Raw genomic sequence first — 21,293 nt, forward strand, 5'->3', positions numbered from 1 at the left:
GTTTGCTGAATTCATCTTCGTTTGGTGAGCATCAATCAGGTCGTGTGTATCAAGTGATGACACGGCAAAGAAAAAGAGAACCTTTTTCAGATAAGTAAACAATTGCAACTTTTACAGCAGCGACTGAATCATATTATGTACAGGTTTATAAACTCAACGATGTACATGTACAGCCTACTTGTATGAATTGAACATCATCTCATCGCATATACATATTCCGAACACTCTGGTCGTGCCAAACTGCCAATGCAGAACGAAGCCTCCTGCCATTGCAAATAATGATCAAGAGCTGTTGGAAACATGGCAACTGTCAGATTGGAATGAAGAGCTTGCTCTCCACGCCCTCCTCGTCCTCCCACTCTAGTTTCTCCCACCACTCAACTGAACCGCACACCTGCTTCAGTTTTCCACAATTATACCTGCTGCTCAGCGGGATGCTCCTCAGATTCGGGCAATCCTCCACCCGGATGGTCTCGAGGCTGGGAAAATCTCTCGGCTTGCAAATACTCCGCAGCTTCTTGACATCGGTCAGTACGATTAATCTCAGTTTAGGGAAGCCATTACGTGTTTTGCCATCGGTTGAATCACTCTTGCACACGCTTTGGCCGTCACTGTTCCACTCATCGGTGCCGTCTTCCTGTTCTCGAGAAGGATGATCTGGCAGCGCCTCTGCCTCCTCACTGTTATCGTCTTCGACAATCTTCAGCATCCCATCACAATGGGTTATGACAAGCCTCTCGAGCATTTCAAGTTTTTGGACCCATGTGATGTCCTTCAATTTGTGGCACATCGAAAGGACCAGTTTGCGGATGTGCTGAAAATGGTGGGGCATTGGTGCAACAATGACGTTCTCCAATGAAGGAAGAACTGAGAGGGTTAGGTGCTCCAGGCCTGAAGACGTCAGCTCAGCGTCGGCAACCAGTGTGTTCAGATCATAGCACGATTCGACATACAGCTCCTCAAGGTGCACTAAATGGTTGAGATCGGAGATTTTGATCGACTGCATTTCTCTGCAGTACTTCAGGTTCAGGCGATATGTTGACTTTGCCAAAGGACTAGTCTTGTTCAGTTTCTTCAACACGTCCTCTGCATAAATAGTGATTCCAAGGAACATTAGTGCTTTCAGGGAATCCAGATTCAGGTCGTCGACATCATGAATCCCGTAGTGACTGCGAAAGAGATTAAGCACTCGAAGCTTGAGTAACTTGGAGCAATTGTTCAAGGTATCTTCGAGTGCAACAGTCACACTCAGATCCAGATGCCTCAACTCTTTCAATAACCACAGCCGCTCAGGTAATCTTGTGATGAGTGTATGTGACAAGTTGAGATGCTCCAAAGCAACCAATGTTTCACATTCTGGAAGTGACGTTATTGCAGTGTGAGAAAGATCTAGCACTTTCAAGGAGGGCATAAATTTGAAAAATCCCCAACTCAGCTTGTTCAGATTTGGGTTATTCTGGATCAACAATGTGGTGAGGCTTCTGCATTTTGGTGAGAAAGAAAGTTCTTTGATGTCATTGGACATGATGGAGATCCTTGTAGCTTCTTTCCACTTTTGTGCTGATGGAGCACTATCCAAAGCCATCCCTGCTTGAACTATAAACTTTTGATCTGTCTTGCTAGCCAACCAAAGCCCCAGATGCCTGATTACATGGTGCATTTTTACCTTTGACGACGTTGAACTACTGGTCTGCAACAAGCATGCTGAAATAAGACTGCGAATTATCTGATAACCCTTTTCAGAATCGTTGAGTAACAAACCTTCAGCCATCCAATAGTCAACCAGTTGTTCCTTGCTGATAGATCCATACTCTGGGAAAAGAGTGGAGTACAGAAAGCACTGCTGTTGGGTCGGTGTGAGACTGTCATAGCTGTATTTCAGCTGAGAGAACATGTCATCCACAACAGGAAAGTTGTCCATATTGGCCTTAATAGCATCCGCAACTGAAATCCAGTCCTTTGGTCCTTCCAAACCTGCCATGGCGGTCCCAATGACATTGAGTGCAAGCGGTAGACCTCCACAACTTTGGAATATTGCTTCCGCATGCTCCCTAACAACACTGTTGGAACTGACTGCCTCACAAGCTTCAGTGCTCAGTTTGCTCAAGAATAGTTTCCAAGCAGAATCCCCATCCAAAACCTGCATCTTAATCAGGCTCCTCTGTGCACCCATCTGGAAGCATACATCTTGGTAACGCGATGTTAGGATCAGCTTGCTTTGTCTATTGGTATCTGGATTTGGTATACCGACATCCTCCAGCCGGAATTTCTTCCTTACATCATCAAGCAACACTACAAATCTTTTCCTGGCCAGTGCCTTTATCAAGAATTTGGCCCGTTTCTCAACAGTATCTGATTCATTCCATGGCAAATTAAGCCTTTCAGAGATTGTCTGCTGTATCTCCACTGTGTTCAGTGTCTCTGAATTGGACACTTCAATAAAGATAACAACCTGGAATAGTTGATTTAAGGAAAAATATCGCTATTAGTTGCAGTCCAAAGATAAGTCTATAATGTAACTGGAGTGCAACCCCATAAATGCTGATACAGTAGCAGAACCAGATAAATACATACGAAATTCAGTACCCAAAGATCCAAAACGTACTAATACAATTCCCAAGTCCCAGCAAGTTACAAGTGCAGCATTTTTTCAATGTCTTGTGGACGAGGACAGCAATAACAATTAAGCAAAAATTTTCAATCAGCCATTACACTGTAGCAAAGAACACATTATATTGTGTTCAATCTATGATCACCTAAACTTTTGAGACCAGATATATCCATACATTTGAAAAGAGACCATCAGATACTACGCTAGTTTGATCCAGATTGCGGCACTATGAATTCCATCTGAGTTCCAAACTAGCAGGGTAGGATAATAACTCACAGGCTCATTACTGAAGTTAGTGCATAACACCAGGCCCCAAGTTGCTAAAATTCTAGTCAGATCCATCATACTAATTCATACTCAATTAATTTATTCTCAGTGGCGGTGAATGCTTAGCAACATATTTAGCTTTTATGTAAGTTTGTTGAGGAATTAGCAAAATGGTCATGTATACATACATGATGAATCATGAATGCGCATCTAAAAACAGTTACAATATCTGAAGAATAAGACAGCAATGTATATTTTCTTTTTCTGAAATTGTACTTGTTCAAAATAGTTTTTCAAGGAAACTTAAGCAATGTGGTAAAAGAATCGCACACATTTGATGCTGTACACGATGACACTACTTTCACCAAAATTGCTTATGAAGATGCAAAATCTTCAATTTTGAAGTAATACTTTTGAACTACATATTATCTGTACTATACATGTGAGAGACATGTCAAAATTTTCATTTTGCCTGTACAAGAACAACAATATTTTCTAAAGTCTGAAACCGACCTTTGCAGTTTAATGGTAGCCATTCTACATATCAAATATATTACAAAGTCGATTTTGAGGAAGCAGGGTAGTACCTGATAGTTGCGCGCCTTCTTTTCAAGATCGTTGTTGAAGACGCGGAGGAGAGTTGTCTTACCAATGCCTCCTTGACCCCACACACCAATTATGTTCGATTCTCCCTTCTCAAGCAGATCATGAAGCTGCTTCTGCATGCTCTCCAACCCAAAAGTCTCAATTTGGGGTAAGAGGTCAACAACCTCAGGTGGGGGCTTGAACCCGAATTTCTTGAACCCCTTCCCTTCCTCTTTCAGCTTGTTCACCTCGTCTAGCACCTCGACAACATGCTTACCAATTGATGCCCGGCGAGAAGCATGCTGAGTGCACTGGCCGAGGCAAGAGAACTTCATCAAGTTGCCGTAGTCCTCACCGAGAGTGTCCAGGTCCAGCTGCAGCTCGTCGACACGTTTGAGCCACAGCTGCACCTGAGGATCACAGACGTTCAGCTTGTCCTCCTCCACGGTGACCCCTGCCCTGACCGTCGCCCTGACGGCCTGCAGGCTCTCCCGGGCCTTCTCGAGGTCGCTCCAGTTGGCCTTGACGCGAAGGAACGCGGCCACCTCCCGGGTCGCCGCTTCGAGCATGCCTGTGCTTTCCAGGCATTTGTACAGGGGCTCCAGGCAGCTGGTCGCTTCAGCCATTGTGGGGCGGTGGTGAGCGTGTAGCGGGCGAACATGGAATCTGCAGAAAAGCAGAGTTCTTGAACTCGAAGCTTATATAGGAATACGCAGTGCGGAGGCGAGACGCCACGCGGTGCCCGGAATGAATGGGCCAACACGGCAAACGGTTCAGCCCGATGGTAATTGGCACATGTTCGGGGCTGGGGAGAAAATGTCCACGCGCATGTTGCCAGTCGGGTATGGGGCTGTGACTCTGTGAGAAGTCTTCAACTGGGAGGAGAAACCCAGGTTAGGACATGATCCACCAACCCAAGCCGGAGGCAGGAAGCAGAGCACTCCAGGCGAGCCGGTTTCCTCGTTGTTTCTTCAGAAGAAGACCGAAAGCAGAAGCAACGGTAGCCGCGCCGGCCTTGAATAGTGGTGTCTGATCTTGTCCACGGCGACATGGCGGAGATGATCGGGAAGAGGCAAACCGTCAAACACCTTGCGTTGTTCCTCCCTGCGCACGGGCGAGTGGGCGCACTTGCTTGGAAGTTCCGCCATGGCTTCTCCGCCCCGCAGGTTCGTGGAACGGCTGATGAGCTGGCACCGGCGGTGCATCTAGATGGGATCCTTTTGCGGTGAGGGCGTGAGGCAGCAGATTCGACTCGTCTCGGAAAGTTGGAGTTCTGTTACTTCGCCGGGCCAGCTGAGGGAGACGACGACGACCTCGCCATTTGGCAAGCGGCCAAGCGGGGGCAAGGTGTGGATCCGGGTTGGCAGTGAGAGAGAGAGCAGGTTGACCGGCTCGGTCCAGACAGGTGTCAGCCAATGGTTGGCTAGCCCACGTACTCATCTTTAGCCATTCCAACTCCGTCTCGGCTCGAATCAAAGATTTCCAAACGGGCCAGGCCCACTGGGCGGCCTGAGGCCCGACACTAAAAAACCCGGCACGAGCACGGGCCCAGCACGAGGTGAACAGTGCCGGGTCAGCCCGGGCACTACTGTAGTGCCGGGCCTGGGCCGCAAGTGCGGCACGATGGGCTAGCACGGGCCCGGCACGAAAAATGGGCTAGCCTGATGCTAGCCCGATACTCTATCTCATTCGTCCCTCCCTCAGCCCCTCCTCTACCTCATTCTGTCATTCATCTCTCCCTCAGCTGCCCCCCTCTTTCCTGGCTCCTTCCCGTCGGCCGCTCCCCCTTGGCCTCGGGCCTCAGCCCCTCCAAGCCTCCACCGCCGCCAGTCCATCACTAGGAGTCAGGAGCCGCGCCGGCCGGTGGACGGTGGCCGCCTGCCAGCTGCTCCCCATCAGCCCCTCCAACGCCGCCAACAGGAGCTGCGCGGCCGCTCGATGCCTCCCCCTTAGCCCATCCACCGCTGCCACCGGGCGCCGCGGGCCTCCGCCGGGGGGCCCTGCCGTGGGGCAGGGCAGGCGGCCACGGGGAGCCCAGCCGGGCAGCAACCCTGCCGGCCTCCGCCGCAGGGGCAAGGCAGGCAACCGCGGGGACCCCTGCCTAGGCGCCTGGCAGTGACCCCACCGGCCTCCGCCGCCACCGTATCTGGCACTACCACCGTCGTGCCAGCGGGCTGGCCCGACCCGATAAAAGGTCGTCGGGCCGGGCCTGGACCGCCTCGTCGGCACGCAATACCAGCCCGGCCCGGTACGAAAACCTTTCGAGCCTATTTAGTGCCTGCTGGGCTAGGGCCGGACGGCCCATTTGGAAAACTATAGCTCGAATTGACCATGGCGGGGGCAGCGGAGGCGGGCAGGAAGACAACTAGTGAGAGGGCTATCTTTCCGAGTCCGGGCCGTACGTGCCCGATCCGACGGCACTCACGGTCCAAGGGTGGACGGTAAATGAAATACCGTCCACCCCCTGACCCTGGGCAGAGGCCGCCTCTGCTTCGTGCGGCCGTGCCTCAGCAGCCGCCATTCCCGGGGTCGTTGACGGCGTCGTCGGCTCGTCGCCGTGCCTGCCGATGAGGCTTCGTCCAGCGTCCGCGATGCTCTCGGCGACGCTGCCGTGGAGGATTTCTCGAGGCGTCGTCCGAGCGCGCGGACGCAGGCGAAGGTCGCGCGGATCCAAGGCAAGATGACGCACAGCGCCTGCGCCGCCCAGCGCCCAAAGCCGTTGACGGCGCCGCCGGCGGAGGTCGTCATACGTCCTGGGGGCATCGCGCGCGTTCGCGCTCCGCACAAGGCGGGTTTGACCGAGGGGTGCAAACCATCTACCCCCGCTGGCCACTTTTGCACGGGGTAGATAGTCTGCACCACATGCGTTCCCTTGACCAAGACGTACACTGAAAAGACTGCAGCCGTGAAGGAAGCATCCCCGAGACCGCCCGAGTCCTCGAGCAGCGAGTTTTTCTTCCCGACGGCCATGGCGGGGGCAGCGGAGGCGGGCAGGCGGCGGCTGGGGGCCCGGCTGGCCGTCGAGGACTTCCGGCACGGTGCGCAGAATCACCCCCCACGTCTTCGGCTACCTCCGACCCCCGCGCCGCCCGGGACCCATAACGGCAAGTTTACCTCCTCGGAACACCTCAACTGTGTTTTTCCATCTCGCTTCTGTCCACCGGACCACCAACATTCAGTGGTTCCATTTGCCGATCTGCGGAGTCTCCACCGGTGGAGGCATAGAATCCTCCAGCGGGGTTGGGTTCCAAGCACGACATCGATGGCTCTGTCCCATTACCAATCAACAATCTTCCGTCGTAGCTAATGTACTACATACTTCACATTTCGTACATCTACAATTTCTATGTACATGTCTACATGATATACGGTTCGTACAGTCTGTAGGTAGAATATATACAGTTTCTATGTACAGACAAATAAGCTCAGACAGAAGCCACTTATTTATGAATCTGAACATCTTGAGCACAAACTATCAGTAATGTGCACTGTATCTGTACAAATATAGATTGAATAGTTTTCATGAGCATGCTACTCTTGATCCTTGATGGGGATGAAATACTTATTCTCCATTGTCTCCTTGCCATTCCACTCTAGCCTTTCCCACCAGTCATATGAACCACAAATCTGCTTTAGTTTTGGACACTCATACATCTGACCCAATGGAAGTGTCCTCAAACGTGGGCAACCCTCTACTCTAATATTTTCTAGGCAAAGGAAGTCTCTTGGGTTGCATATCGCAGTCAGCTTTCGTAGGCCAGTTAGCACCAGATATCTCAGTTTCGGGAATTCTTCATGATGCACTTCTCCATTGATCCGGCCGTTTTCAGTCATGTTCTGATAGCTCTTCACATATTCTTTATATGTATCTTCAACCATACCATGTATCTCCTGTTCTTCAGAGACACCATTTATTCTCCCAAATCTCCGGATACCACTCTGCTCAAATCCCCCATTCCTTTCGTCTACCCTGTCACCTGTTTCTTGAACTAGTCGCTCCAATTCATCACAGTGACATATACAAAGCTTCTCAAGTGCTTGCAGCTTCAGAACCCAGGTGATGTTCTGCAAATTATGGCAGTGAGAGATTGTTATCTCTAAGAGGTTGCGAAAGTGGTGAGTTGAAGACCCAATAAGAATAGTTTGGAGGGCAGGAAGTCTAGCAAGGGTGAGAACTTCTATGCAAGGAGCTCTTATCCTGTCGGGCTCAGCATCAAATTGTTTCAAGTCAAGACATGAGTCAACATAGAGTTCTACAAGTTTGCACATATGTGTGAAGTCTGATATGTGGATTGACTTCATTTGTTTACAGTGCTTGATGCTAAGGCGTTGGGTTGACTTTGCTAGAGGATGTGTCTCTGTAAGCTTCTTTAACACATTTTTGGCATAGATTGTGATCCCAAGAAATTCCAGTTCCCTTAAGGAATCAATATTCAGCTCATTGACATCACGAATCCCATAATTGCTTCGGAAGAGGTTTAGCACTCTTAGCTTGTATAGCTTAGAACAATTGTCAAAGGTCTCCTTCAGCTGCTCAGTAACACTTAAATCTAGATGTCTTAGTTTTTTGAGCATCCAGAACTCTTCAGGAAGCCTCTCAATGAGTGTGTGAGACAAATTGAGATACTTGAGCTTAGACAATGTGCTACACAGAGGAAGTGCTGTAATGCTGGTGCGTGAAAGATCAAGAACTTTTTTTTCTAGAATACACAGGAGAGCTGCGCATCATTCAATTAAGAAGAAATAGATAGTACTCATACAACGTGGGCCGAAACCGGGTGCACGCACACGGTATCAGGGATCGTAGGGGCTAATTACGCGAGAAGGGAGCTCTTAGACAGTAAACGACCATCACCGTCGGTCGAGATAGCGTTACAAACTATCAAAATGCCATCCTACACTAGACAAGCAGTGCGCCCCGGCCGTGAACCAGAGCGCCGCTTCCTCCGCGACTGCTGCTGCTAGTTGTTGCTGCGTCCGTTGTGGATCTCTGTTGAAGACACGACTGTTTCGCTCTTTCCAAATGCGCCAGGAGGTCGATCCCTTTCTTCCTGGCGCCATGGAAGCTTCGCCTCCGGAGCAGCCACCAATCCATCATTGAAGAACCGGGGGCTGGTAGGAAGGAGGCGTTGCCTGTCATTTGATCTACTGAGTGCCAGACCTGCTTCGTGTAGCTGCAGTTAGCAAGCAGATGGTCAGAGGTCTCGGGATCAAGAACTTTCAAACAGTACATGAATTGGAAAAAAGTTTCACTCAGCCTTTCCAACTTAGGATTATTCTGAACCAGCAATGTTTCAAGATCCTTGCATTCAGGTGACACACTAACGTCCCTCATGTCATTGGACATGAGTGACATCCTTCTGGCTGTTCGCCACTCTCTGCAAGGGACAACCCCAGATGACGAATTATTTGGTGCATTTTCACTTCTATGTCAGATCCACAACTCTCCAATAAGCATGCTGAGAGCAGGCTATTAATTAGGCGATGGCCTCTGTTCAAATCTTGTATCAATTCTTCTGCCATCCAGTACTCCACAAGCTGATCCTTGTTAATTGAGCCGTACTCTGGGAAAAGGGTGCAATACAGGAAGCACTGCTTCTGGGTTGGTCTCAACTTATCATAACTGTATTTCAGTTTATGGAACATTTTCGGGATTCCATCCAAGTCCTTGATGTCATGCTTGGTTGCTTGCATTGCCAAACTCCATTCCCTTGGTGATCTTAGCCCTGCCACAGCCCTCCCTATTACCTTGAGTGCTAATGGCAGACCACCACAGCTTTGGACGATTGCATCAGCATGCTCTTTTACAACATTGTTGGGACGAGGTGAATCAATAGCTGTAATTGCCTGAGTGCTCAACTTGCTTCGGAAGAGCTCCCATGCTGCTTCTTTCTCTAGATACTCTATCTTGATCAGGCTCTTGGCGTCCATTTGATAGCACACGTCCACAGAACACGATGTGAGAATCAGCTTGCTTGTGCTCTCAGAATCAGGGGTAGGGATCCCGACATCTTCCAGCTGAAAGTCGTTCCAGATATCATCCAGTAAAATCGCAAACTTCTTTCTTCTTAGAGCTTTCATTAAGAATCTGGCGCGGATTTCTTCTGCCTCTGCATCATTCCACGGCAACCCAAGGCGGTCCGTAACTGTGCGCTGAATTGCTGTTTTGTTTAGTGTTCCAGAGTTGGATACCTCGATCATGATCACCACCTACAAAAGTTAACATGGCAACAAAAGGGTATTAGGTAGGATACAGTTAGATTGGGAAAGGTAATAGTAAATTATGGATTTACTTGGAGTTATACTTGATTTTATGAATAAATCAAATGTAGAAAGTACTTCCATCAAAATAAGCGATATGTTTTTTTTATTAAAAAAGTATCATGCGTCTAGTTTGTGGATGTGTATTATATGTGCACTTATCCAGCTGCAACATCAGGAATTGCAATTTATGGGTGTGCAATGAGTTATAGGGAATAGTTATCTATTGTTCAATATAATTTAGAAAATGCTAATCTAACAATAAATTCTGGAAGTAGATATGAATACTTATATGCATCTGTTGGCGTGGAAGCTAAATAAATAACACTAATCATTTATCTAAACAACAAACAGTCAATCTCACCTGCAAGATAACTTTGTCCTAAATTCACAAGAAATAATTTGACCAGCCACGCAATTGCATGGGTCACTCGGCTAGTTTCTCTTAGAAACAGATAAGAATGTTCATCTAATTCTTCATGCATGCATAATAGGGCTAGTGTTGACTAGTTTCTTGTGAGAGAGTTATGTACCTGGTAATCCCTGCCACGCAACTTGAGCTTCATTGTTGAAGGTGTTAAGGAGTGTTGTCTTGCCAACGCCTCCAGGGCCACAAACTCCAATGATGCTCACATCAGTGCTTTCAAATGATTTCCACAATTCCCTCAACATTAATTCGATGCCAAAGGTTTGTGTCCGTGGTCGCTCCTCAACAAAATCTGGCAAACGCTTCGATGCAAATGTTTTGAATTGGTTCCCTTCCTCGATTAGCCCAGCAAGATCCTCCAGCATCTCGACGATATGCTTGCCAAGACAATATCGTTTTCCAAGGCCCAGAACCGAACGACATAACCAGGAGGACTGCATCAATCGATCAATTTCTTGGTCGGTGGGATCAACTAGGATACTGGCGACCCTTCTCAGCCACAAAATGACTCGTGGATCACACTCATTTAGGTTGTTTGTCTCAAGATCAACTTGTCCTCGAACCACCTTCTCAATAGCTTGCAGGTTTTCTATGGCTTTTCTAAGGAGTCTGCGGTTACGCTTAATGCAGGCAAAAGATGAGAAGTGTTTTGCAGTGGCTCCAGGTACACCTGCTTGATTGATGAAGCCACACACAGGCTGCAGAGCAGCACAGATTATGCTAGGATCAGCCATGGAAGTTGTGAGAACATGGAAGGGACAAGTAGTTCAAGAAAGGAGAGGGAGCAGGGAGGTAGGCAACACTTAATTATGCTTCCACAACACGTTTTTCAGTCTTAGTTTCTTCACTCAGTTGAGGTTCCTATCTATTTAAGTGTGGGACCAAGCCACCAAGGCCAGGGAAAAAGGTAGGAAAATACTTTCCAATTTAGATTGCTGTGAGATCACTGTCTGAGTCTGACTCGGATACCTTAGCGTACCTTCAACAACGAATATTCATGTTATCCATCTTAGCTTGATTGGTCAGAATGGGATTTGCTTCCTGTAGAATTTCTTTCCGTTTCATACAGCCTCGCGAGGCAATTTCGTAGCGGAACCAGCGGGTGTTTCAGAGGTCGGCGGTCCAACCTGTCGAGCTCGCAAGGCTGATTCTGGATGAAGGTCGCAGATGGGTACGGCCGTACAGGATGACAACATGGTGTCGACTGTCGAGTAGCCATAGTCGCAGTATAGTAGCTTCAGGTCGGAAATATTGTATCCCCTGTAATAAACCAAACAATTTCGTCTTAATGAAATACATGCCCAGATATGTTCTTGGAAAAAAAAAACAGTATCGTCTTCATCAACTGGGTTCCACGAGCAATCGGATCCTCCCCTATTTCCAAGTGCCACCGCTGAGCCTGACGGAGAGGAAAAGCTGAATCTTCAGAGCTCATGGATTTGTTTTCTTCTTCCCCATTGCATAATCGGAGAACTCCTCCGAGGTTCACACGGTAGCCGCGCAGTGATGGTTGCTGGCATCCTCCCAACCACCCTGCATTTCAGCCGTCTATCCGTTTCCTGCTGCTCCTCTTCATCGACCTCGTCGTCTTCTTCGAGTTGCTGCCGGCGGTTGGCCACCATGATGTCCATTCGCGGCGGTGGTACGGAGCAGCATGGGGTGCGGCGGCGGAAACCCAGAGGAATCGGGGTGCGGAGAAGGAGGTCGAGCGGGAGTCCACTCACGAGGGCAGCCGTCGCCGGACAGGAAAAGGGAGCCGCCGCGAGCAACAGCAGGGAGGGAGCGGAGAAGATGGCCGGGGCAAAACCAGGGGCTAATTTCTAAATTTTGGATCGCGATCAATAGTCGCGATCCAATTCAGAGACCTATGTGTAAATATTTGGATCGCGACCAATAGTCGCCATCCAATGTAAGGGTTTTTTTGTAAATATTTGGATCGCGGTCAATAATCGCGATCCATTTGAGGGGGTCATATGAAAAATTGCAGTCCACGCAGCCTTAGCGTCCGCCGCCGGCGAACTCACCCACCGGCCGCTGTAGCTCGCCGGCGTGCAGTACAACCCGCCCCTCGTTCATATCCTCAAGCGCAGTGGGACGCTACAATCTCAGTCCGCACCACGTTGACGCTCCAATTGGGTTCTCGTGGCAGCGCCAGGCCGCCAGCCGCCAGTTTTGTCCCCGTTGACCATGGCGGCGGGGCGGCGGCAGTGGCGGAGTGCGTGAGGGGCCATCCAAGGCAAGCCGCATTGCGCACGCCACAAGCCCACAATCCCTGAAGCCATAGCCCGCCTCCAGCCTCCGGCCTCCGTGCCGCCAGGCACCCGTCGCGGCAAGTTTACCCCCTCTCCATGTCTGGTGATCTGAACTGCTGTTTCTCCCTCACCTACTCCGTCCACCGCATTTGGTGACTTTGGTGTGGCGATCTACGGAACTTCGTTGGTGGAGGCGCGGGGTCTCCAGCTGGAGGCTGCCTTGCAAGGTCAGTGATCCAAAATACGATTACTTTCGTCAATTACCAATTACCACATATTCCATCTTAGTATACTGCCACACCAGCAGCGGTTGCTCGATTTGATTGTTTATTTATGCAGATAGTGATTGAACAAAGCGATTGCATGATGCCATGATGGGAGGAGTGGACACATTTGTTCATTGCAAGATAGAGAATGCTGCGCCCATGGAGAACATCACGGTATGGCGTAGATAACCATTCTGTCGAGCTGCTATCCGTATTGTATCTCCAGATGTATCATTGCACACGCTATTTGCTATTTCGAAACAATACAGAAGCTGACCTTTCATTGCTTTTCTAGGATGTTTTATACAGCACAGTAAGAAAGATTAGTGCGCAGCTGCAGTTGATTCTTCCACTAAAGAACAAATTTGCCCACTTAATAAATTTGAGCTACAATAATGGTAATTATGTTTTAGGCCGCTCTTTCTGAATTTTTAGAGGGCAACTGAATGGTTAATCAGCTCAACTGCCACGAAATGCAGGAAGCACTGCATGAATATGAAGGATAAATGCATTGGTATCTGAGCAATTTAACATTTATATAGTTGGCTTGCATACCAAAATAGTACAATGCGCGCACTACATGTAGAATCTGTACAGTTTCTATCTATAAGATATACAGCCTTCTCCTCCTTTTGTAAAATTGCTGAACTAGTGGGTTTAATGACCTTGCAATAAGCTCCTATGAATGAAAATTGGTGGGGACTCTCTCCCCCCGTTACACCTCAAAAAAAAGATATACAGCATTTATAGTTTGTTACACTATATAAACTTTCTATGTACAAGATATACAGTCTTTACAGTTTGTATATAATATATACAGTTTCTATGTACATAAACAAATAGGCATATCCAAAAGCTATTTATTTATGACTTTGGACACATAAAGAGAATAAATGAATTTACAGATAGGGTTTAAATAGTTTCATGAGTGTGCTAGTCTCCATCTTTGATGGGGGTGAAATACTTATTTTCCATTATCTCCTTGACATTCCACTCTAGCTTCTCCCACCAGTCATATGAACCACAAATCTGCTTTAGTTTTGGGCAGTCATACATTTGACCCAGTGGAAGTGTTGTCAAACGTGGGCAACCCTCCACTCTAATAATCTCAAGATAAGGGAAGTCTCTTGGATTGCATATCGCCGTTAGCTTCGGCAGGTCTGTCAGGACCATTGTTCTCAGTTTTGGGAAGTCCACATGATGCATGCCCTTGATCCACTCATTCTCCATCTTGTTCTGATAGCCATTTACATGTTGATTATTTGCACCTTCTACCATACCATGTATCTCCTGTTCTTCAGAGAAACCATTTATTCTTCCAGATCTCAGAATTGTGCTGTGCTCAATGCCCCCTCTCCTATTGCCCTCGTTGACTGTTTCTTGAACAACTTGCTCCAATTCGTGGCAATGACAGATAGAAAGCTTCTCAAGTGCATCCAGCTTCAGAACCCAGGTGATGTCAAGCAATTTTTGGCAGTGGGATACTGTTATTTCTAGGAGGTTGCGAAAGTGATGGGGCGAAGATCCAATAAGAATTGTTTGGAGGGCAGGGAGTTTAGCAAGGGTGAGAACTTCCAGGCAAGAAGCTCTTCCCTTGTCAGGGTCAGCAATAAGTTGTATCAAGTCAAGACACGATTCAACATAGAGTTCTCGAAGTTGCACCATATGTGTGAAGTCTGATATTTGGATTGACTGCATTTGTTCACAGTGCCTGAGGCTAAGGCGTTGTGTTGACTTTGCTAGAGGATGTGTATTTGTCAACTTCTTTAACACATCCTCCGCATATATTGTGATCCCAAGGAATTCCAGTTCCCTTAAGGAATCAATGTTCAGGTCATTAACATCACGAATGCCATAGTTGCTTCGGAAGAGGTTTAGCACCCTTAGCTTATATAGCTTGGAACAGTTGTCTAAGGTCTCTTTCAGTGCCTTGGTAACACTTAAATCTAGATGTCTTAGTTTTTTTAGCATCCAGAATTCTTCAGGAAGCCTCTCAATGAATGTGTGAGACAAATTGAGGTACTTAAGCTTTGCCAATGTGCTACAGAAAGGAAGTTCTGTAATCCTGGTGTGTGAAAGATCAAGAACCTTCAAAGAGTACATCGATTGGAAGAAGGTCGGACTCAGCCTATCCAAGCGAGGATTATTCTGGACCAGTAAACTTACAAGATCCTTGCATTCAGGTGATATACCAAGGTCCCTTATGTCATTGTACATGAGTGATATCCTTCTTGCTGTTCTCCACTCTCTGTGTGGTGGTGCCTTCTCCAAGCTCATTCCAGCCTTCACGACAATCTTTTGCTGCACTGCAAGGAACAATCCCAGATGACGAATAATGTGGTGCATTTTCACCTCTAAATCAGACCCGCAGCTCTCCAATAAACATGCCGAGAGCAGGCGACTAATTATGCGATGGCCTCTGTTGGGATCTTGAGGTATCAATTCTTCTGCCATCCAGTATTCCACAAGGTTATCTTTTCTAATTGAGCCATATTCAGGGAAAAGGGTGCAATACAGGAAGCACTGCTGCTGCTTTGGTGTCAGCTTATCATAACTATATTTCAGCTTATGGAACATTTCTGGTATTCCATCCAAGTCCTTGATGTCATGCTTGGTTGCTTGCATTGCCAAAATCCATTCCTTTGGTGCTGTTAGCCCTGCCACAGCGCTCCCTATTACCTTAAGTGCTAGTGGCAAACCACCACAGCTTTGGACAATTGCATCAGCATATTCTTTTACAACATTGTTGGGGCCAGATGAATCAATGGCTGTAATTGCCTGAGTGCTCAAATTGCTTCGGAAGAGCTCCCATGCTGCTTCTTTTTCTAGGTACTCCATCTTGATCAAGCTCTGTTGAGCTCCCATTTGATAGCACACGTCCACATTACGTGATGTGAGAATCAGCTTGCTTTTGCTATCGGAATCAGGGGTAGGTATCCCAACATCTTCTAGTTGGAATTTGTTCCAGACATCATCCAGTAAAATCACAAACCTTTTTCTGCTCAGTGCTTTCATTAAGAACCTTGCACGAGTTTCCTCTGTTTCTCTGTCATCCCATGGCAACCCAAGGCGGTCTGTGATTGTGCGCTGGATTGCTGTTTTGTTTAGAGTTCCAGAGTTGGACACCTCAATCATGATCACCACCTAGCAGAGTTATTGTACCAATAAAAAAGTATTAGGATATAGTTAAAGTGAAGTTGGTGAATTTCAAGTTGTGGATTTATGGGTATGATGTAAGTAGAGGGAAGAGTTAGTTTGTAGTCAAAAGTTTTCTTTTTTAAAAATGCAAATTTAATTATCTCAACCCATCTGTTACACATATGGGGGCTAAATAAATAATATTGATCATTTATCCGGAGTTCCAGACTGCAAATGATCAATCTCACTTGCAAATAAATATTTGTCTTTTTCTTATTTTGGATGCAATTGAGTTGGATCTTGAAATACTGAAACTGCAAGGCTATAAGTTATAGAGCATATTCTCCCATAATAGTACTTCTACATCTTTTTGAACGAACACTTCTGCATCTGAGTTACATGGAATTTACCACATTTTGCCCATTTTTAAAGTTATATATGTTGCCAAGCTTACACAAGACTAGATACTATGAGGAAAAAAACAAGAGGTTCACCAGTCAACGATGACTTGTGCATGGAAGTCTGAATCTTAACAATTCAAGTGGAAGTCTGAGTCTTAACAATTCAACTAAGGGATTAGAGGCATAGGGCTTTGTGAGAGGAAGATATGAAGTATCACTAATAAAAAAAAATCAAACTATAAGAGAAAACTAGGATGCACAGTATGAATTTCATTCTAAATCAAAGAAAAATATACTAGCCATGTAATGTGTGGGTCATTCAGCTAGTTTCTGTTAAGACCAGATAAGAATCTTTAGCTAATTGTTCATGCTATATGTAACTGTCGGAAACATTTTTGTGAGAGAGATATTTACCTGGTAATCCCGTCCACATGCCTTGAGCTCATTATTGAAGTTGTTAAGGAGTGTTGTCTTCCCAACGCCACCTGGGCCCCACACTCCAATGATGCTCACATCAGTGCTTTCAAATGATTTCCACAAATCCCTCAGCACTTGCTTGATGCCAAAGGTTTGTGTCCGTGGTCGCTCCTCAACAAAATCTGGCAAACGCTTAGATGAAAACGTTTTAAATTGGTTCCCTTCCTCGATAAGCCCAGCAATATCCTCTAGCATCTCAACAATACGCTTGCCAAGATGATATCGTTTTCCAAGGCCCAGAACTGAACGGCATAACCAGGAGGACTGAATCAATCTATCATATTCTTGGTCGATGGAATCAACTCGGACACTGGCTACCCTTGTCAGCCACAAATTGACTCGAGGATCACACTCATCGAGATTGTTGGTCTCGAGATCAACTTGTCCCTGAACCACCTTCCGAATAGCTTGCAGGTCTTCTCTAGCTTTTCTAAGGAGTTTGCGGTTGCGCTTGATGCAGGCGAAAGATGAGAAGCGTTTTGCAGTGGCTGCAGGCACCCCTGTTTCGTTGATAAAGCCACAGATTGGCTGCAAAGCAGCACAGATCATTGGCTCGGGCATGGAAATTGTGGTAGCAGGGAACTGACAGCGAGTAGTCCTGGAAAGAGAGGGAACAGGGAGCTACGGCAATGCTGTTTATGACCCTGAACTATGCTTCCACAACACCCTTTGTGGTCTTCATTAGGCACCTGTCAATTTAAGAGTAGGACCAAGGGCAGGGAAAAAGATGTGAAAATACCTACAAATTTAGCTTCATGTAGCTCACAACTTCGTGCAGTGGCTTGAGTTAGCACGAGACCAGGGGAGCTATTTCGTGGAAGGTGCGGAGGACACAGTTTATCAATTAATAGCAGCCTATCTCCAAGGTTTGCTTGTGATGAGCAACAGGTAAAGTGGATAACTGCAAAGTAATGTTGCATTAGTTTGGGGATAATAGTTGCATTTTTTAATTTTACTAGAAAAATCAAATAGCCTACTAGAATCTGTATGCCTTGAGTCAATGGAAATATGCTCTTCTCATGAGGCAGGACTGCTGTACACGCATCATACACAGCACTTGATTTAAAAAAATGACGGTTGTGATCAAATGTTGACAAAACTTTCGGGTTTTAATACTTTACATTGAACATCATTTTCCTTACTGAAGGTAATAGTCTTATGGATCTAGTCAGATGCTTTGGGCCTATCACATTTGCCAGCTGAGACATCATGGATATGAGATTGATCACATTGACATACCTGTTAGTTTTAACTTGTAAGACAATAGATATTATCAGAAAAATCATTCCATCTTAAAATAAGTTGATTTTCTATTTGGTGGTATCATACCTACTAAGTAGGTTGCTTTGTTTACTAAGCAAGCTATGTGTTTTGTGCAGGGTAAGTTGAGTTGACTGGAGCCATAGTAGGACACGTGGACTAGGGTGGTGAACAATTGCTTTCCTGTATGCTATAGTGTAGTGAAAGCTCTTTGTTTTCCCTCTGTTGCTTCATCGTTTGAAATTCTAGCAGGCTCCTATTTGGCGAAACCCTTTTCTTATTTTGTTCATATGCCAGGTATCAAGAATCACATCCGGACGCGTTTCTTGTTGCCGCAATGCACTGACATTTGCAGTTCAAAAGCTACCTGCAAGCATAGGCTAGCCTAGTCAGTTCTGATTCAGGTACACATCACAGGCTCATAGCATCCATCCATTCATGTACATCACATTGTACTATCGCTGCCTGCAAGCATTGGCTAGCCTCCTAGTCAGTTCCGATTCAGGTAAACATCATAGGCTCTTAGCATCTATCCATTCATGCACATCACATTGTACTATCTGACTCGGATACATGCCGTGCTAACCATCTGCACCTGATGTTCTCGTATCTTAGTCAGAATGGGATTGCTTGTGACACATTTTTTTTTCAATTTATTTCTATTACGAAATTTAGTATCTTGACTTTATGCTTGAGACGCTGTGATGCTACTGCAATTCCTGCCAAATATTGCACTACGTGAATGGAAGAAACAAAGCATGTTCCGTCTCTGTTTTTTCTGAATGTGAGTGCACGGTGACCCCGTCACCAGCTCGTGGACACAACTCCTTGAGCCTCGATGAACGCTCGTCCCAAAAAGACCACGACGCCCAGTGTGCTCCGCCGGTGACGAGCCATACGCAGCAGAAGGTGTGCCGCACCAGCTCCGCCACCGCCAGACATCTACGGCTAACCGGCCGGCGTGCATCCGCCGCTGCACCTGCACATAGCAATGAAATGGCTGGCCCGTGCGCTTTCTGCATGGATGGATCTACTTGCACTGATGCTGCTGTGATGCAGAACCGCGTATTTAGCTGCCAAAAATATGTATCCAGTGGACGAATCTACCTGCAGGAGCTGCTTGCTCATGACACCACAATCCTAAACAACGTCAAGAAAGTATTTCAAAAAAAAAAAAACTACGTCAAGGAACAGCAGAAACGAAGCGGTGACTAGTTGGCTCAGAACAGCAAATCAGACTCTTACCGCCTCGCACATCGCATCAGTTTACGTTCTTGGTGTGTTCTGGAGAACATCACCAATCGAAACTGACCTTTATGTTTGAAGTTCCAGGTACTGTGCTCGAGAAACTTCTATGGGATGCAAGGAATTTGGGTACACAAAGCTTGACAATGAAGATCCATTCCCTCCCGACCTACGGAACATAAATGAACACCTATTTTCTTAGGCCATACTATGTGAATACAAATGTAGTAGTAATTCAGAAAATAAATAGCGTAAACGAAGTCAAAGAGATCATGAATGTGTTCAAGTCATTTGCCATCTACTCCCTCCATCCCAAATTACTATTCGTTTTGACTTTTCTAGATACATAGTTTTTTATATGCACCTGGATATATATTATATCTAGAAATGTAGCAAAAGCTATATACTTAGAAAAGCCAAAACGAATAGTAATTTGGAACAGAGGGAGTATCTTGCTTACGGCCTTCCATAGATAGAAGCAGCCAAAATCATGGATCAAAGCATCCGGAAGTAGAATTGAACTCTCTCTTTTTTAAAATAAGAATGGAACTCTTTGAGACACGATTTACATACTGCTAACACCTTTTTCAAAATAGCGTGACGTTAAATAATGTCCCAGTGGCATAGGTTGATATGAAGCGAGTAAACAATGTTACTCAATATTACAAGTTCAAATAATTAACAAGTTTTATCTTTCAGCTGAAACCAAGCAAACACAAAATCGTAGCCTTCAGCTCCTCTCTTGTTCCAAGTGCCATTACTGACAAAGGAGAAATACTGAATCTTCAGAGCTGTAACATTCTTCGTCAGCTGGTTCTTGCACAGGAAAATTTCACTGCAAGATTTTTTCCCCAGCTCAGCGCCTCAGCCGACGAGATCCTTTAGGCTTGTGCAACTTCTCCTAGCACTCACTCAGAGACCCTTCTGCTCCAACTCCAAATACAGATACGTCAATGTCAATCGCCGCCTGGCCGGCAAGACCAGTGCATCCTGAGAGGAAACCAGAAAGCCACTACTCTGCGGCGACGGCCAATCGATCTGGTAAGAATGGCCTCCGATGTGTTCCCGACGATGTCCATCCGCGTCGCGGCGGTGGTACGAAGAGGGACCCCGGCGGCGGAAACCGAGGTTTAGGGGACCGGGGAGTATGATCGCATTCGCGAGGGCGAGGCTGCCGTCGCCATCGCCGCCGCCGGACGGGGAACGAGGCGTCCTAAAGTTCCTCCACCAAATTGTAATATGCAACGAGGGGCCAATAGTCGCGATCCAATTTAGGAGGTTATTTGTAAATATTCGGATCCAATTTAGGGGGTCTTTTGTAAATTGTTTTGGGGTCGTTTTGTAAAATTATCATTGAACTTGCTCACTGTCGCGAGCTTCTCCCCACGTTGCCGCGGCCGCCCTGGCGTTCGCCGCCCCGCTCGGAGAGCTCTCCGATGACGTGTGTCCTCCGCCACCAATCGTCGGTCTCCGCCAGATCAGGGGAAGGATCCATCTCCGCAAGCACAACGTCGACCTCGTCGCGCTTCCTCCGGGACCTTCCGCCTCTGCTCGATGTTCAGCGGTTCAGCCATGGCGACGGGGTAGGAGGAACGGAGGAAGCAGCTGGGACTGGGATACATAATGGCCTTCGAGCGTCTTGCAGCCATCAGCACTCGACCGTGGGGTACCTCGCGTGACGCGCGTGCGCGGCTGGAGGTCCAAGAAGAGGCTGAAGCCTGAAGGCAAGCTGAGTTGAGGTGGATGAATCTACCATGATTCGGATCATCTTGTGTAGTTGTGTTATTTAGAAAAAATAACCACAATACAGACTGACTCTGGAGCTGCTGCTCAAGACACCACAATTCTGATATAAAAAAAAGGACACCACAATTCTGAACTACGTCTAGAAACTGCAGAAACGAAGCAGCGATTAGTTGGGTCAGAACAGCGAATGAGTCTCTTACAGCCTCGCATGTCGCATCAGTGAATCTACAAGACTTTAAAGTGCTTGGTGAGTTGGTGCGTTCCAGAAAACATCAACAATCGCAAAATTTTACCTATACCATGTTTGAAGTTCCAACTTCCAAGTACTGAGCTCGAGAAACTGCGTATGGAGTGAAT

At 46.8% G+C, this 21,293-nt stretch overlaps 2 protein-coding genes, 1 long non-coding RNA gene and 1 pseudogene across 3 annotated transcripts; 1 reads left to right on the forward strand and 3 right to left on the reverse strand.

Moving 5' to 3' along the window:
* Positions 1 to 69: 69 nt before the first annotated feature.
* On the reverse strand, positions 70 to 4,301 carry LOC117862516 (disease resistance protein RPS2). Its single transcript, XM_034746009.2, has 2 exons — positions 3,466 to 4,301; positions 70 to 2,452 (listed from the first exon to the last, which is right to left on the reverse strand). The coding sequence occupies exons 1-2, from the start codon at positions 4,087 to 4,089 to the stop codon at positions 311 to 313; spliced, it is 2,766 nt and encodes a 921-aa protein (XP_034601900.1). The 5' UTR covers positions 4,090 to 4,301; the 3' UTR covers positions 70 to 310.
* Positions 4,302 to 6,994: 2,693 nt separating this feature from the next.
* On the reverse strand, positions 6,995 to 10,885 carry LOC117865133 (disease resistance protein RPS2-like; annotated as a pseudogene).
* Positions 10,886 to 11,923: 1,038 nt separating this feature from the next.
* Positions 11,924 to 18,622, forward strand: LOC117865134 (uncharacterized). Its single transcript, XR_004642458.2, has 4 exons — positions 11,924 to 12,630; positions 12,743 to 17,573; positions 18,065 to 18,130; positions 18,243 to 18,622. It is a non-coding gene; the product is annotated as an uncharacterized lncRNA (long non-coding RNA).
* On the reverse strand, positions 13,406 to 17,246 carry LOC140223545 (disease resistance protein RPS2-like). The gene is made up of 2 exons (XM_072295438.1): positions 16,623 to 17,246; positions 13,406 to 15,813 (listed from the first exon to the last, which is right to left on the reverse strand). Exons 1-2 carry the CDS (start codon positions 17,244 to 17,246, stop codon positions 13,603 to 13,605), a joined length of 2,835 nt encoding a protein of 944 aa, XP_072151539.1. The 3' UTR covers positions 13,406 to 13,602.
* Positions 18,623 to 21,293: the final 2,671 nt, after the last annotated feature.

This window comes from Setaria viridis, chromosome 7 (genome assembly GCF_005286985.2).
Source record: "Setaria viridis chromosome 7, Setaria_viridis_v4.0, whole genome shotgun sequence".
In the NCBI taxonomy this organism is placed as follows: Eukaryota; Viridiplantae; Streptophyta; class Magnoliopsida; order Poales; family Poaceae; genus Setaria; species Setaria viridis.

What these genes read in the sequence shown, in the direction of transcription:
- LOC117862516 (XM_034746009.2), bottom strand. Translation starts at nt 4,089, where the DNA reads ATGGCTGAAGCGACCAGCTGCCTGGAGCCCCTGTACAAATGCCTGGAA. An exon ending in AGAAGGCGCGCAACTATCAG is followed by an intron (nt 2,453 to 3,465) that starts GTACTACCCTGC and finishes CAACTATTCCAG; the next exon opens with GTTGTTATCTTTATTGAAGT.
- LOC140223545 (XM_072295438.1), bottom strand. Translation starts at nt 17,246, where the DNA reads ATGCCCGAGCCAATGATCTGTGCTGCTTTGCAGCCAATCTGTGGCTTT. An exon ending in CATGTGGACGGGATTACCAG is followed by an intron (nt 15,814 to 16,622) that starts GTAAATATCTCT and finishes TAACTCTGCTAG; the next exon opens with GTGGTGATCATGATTGAGGT.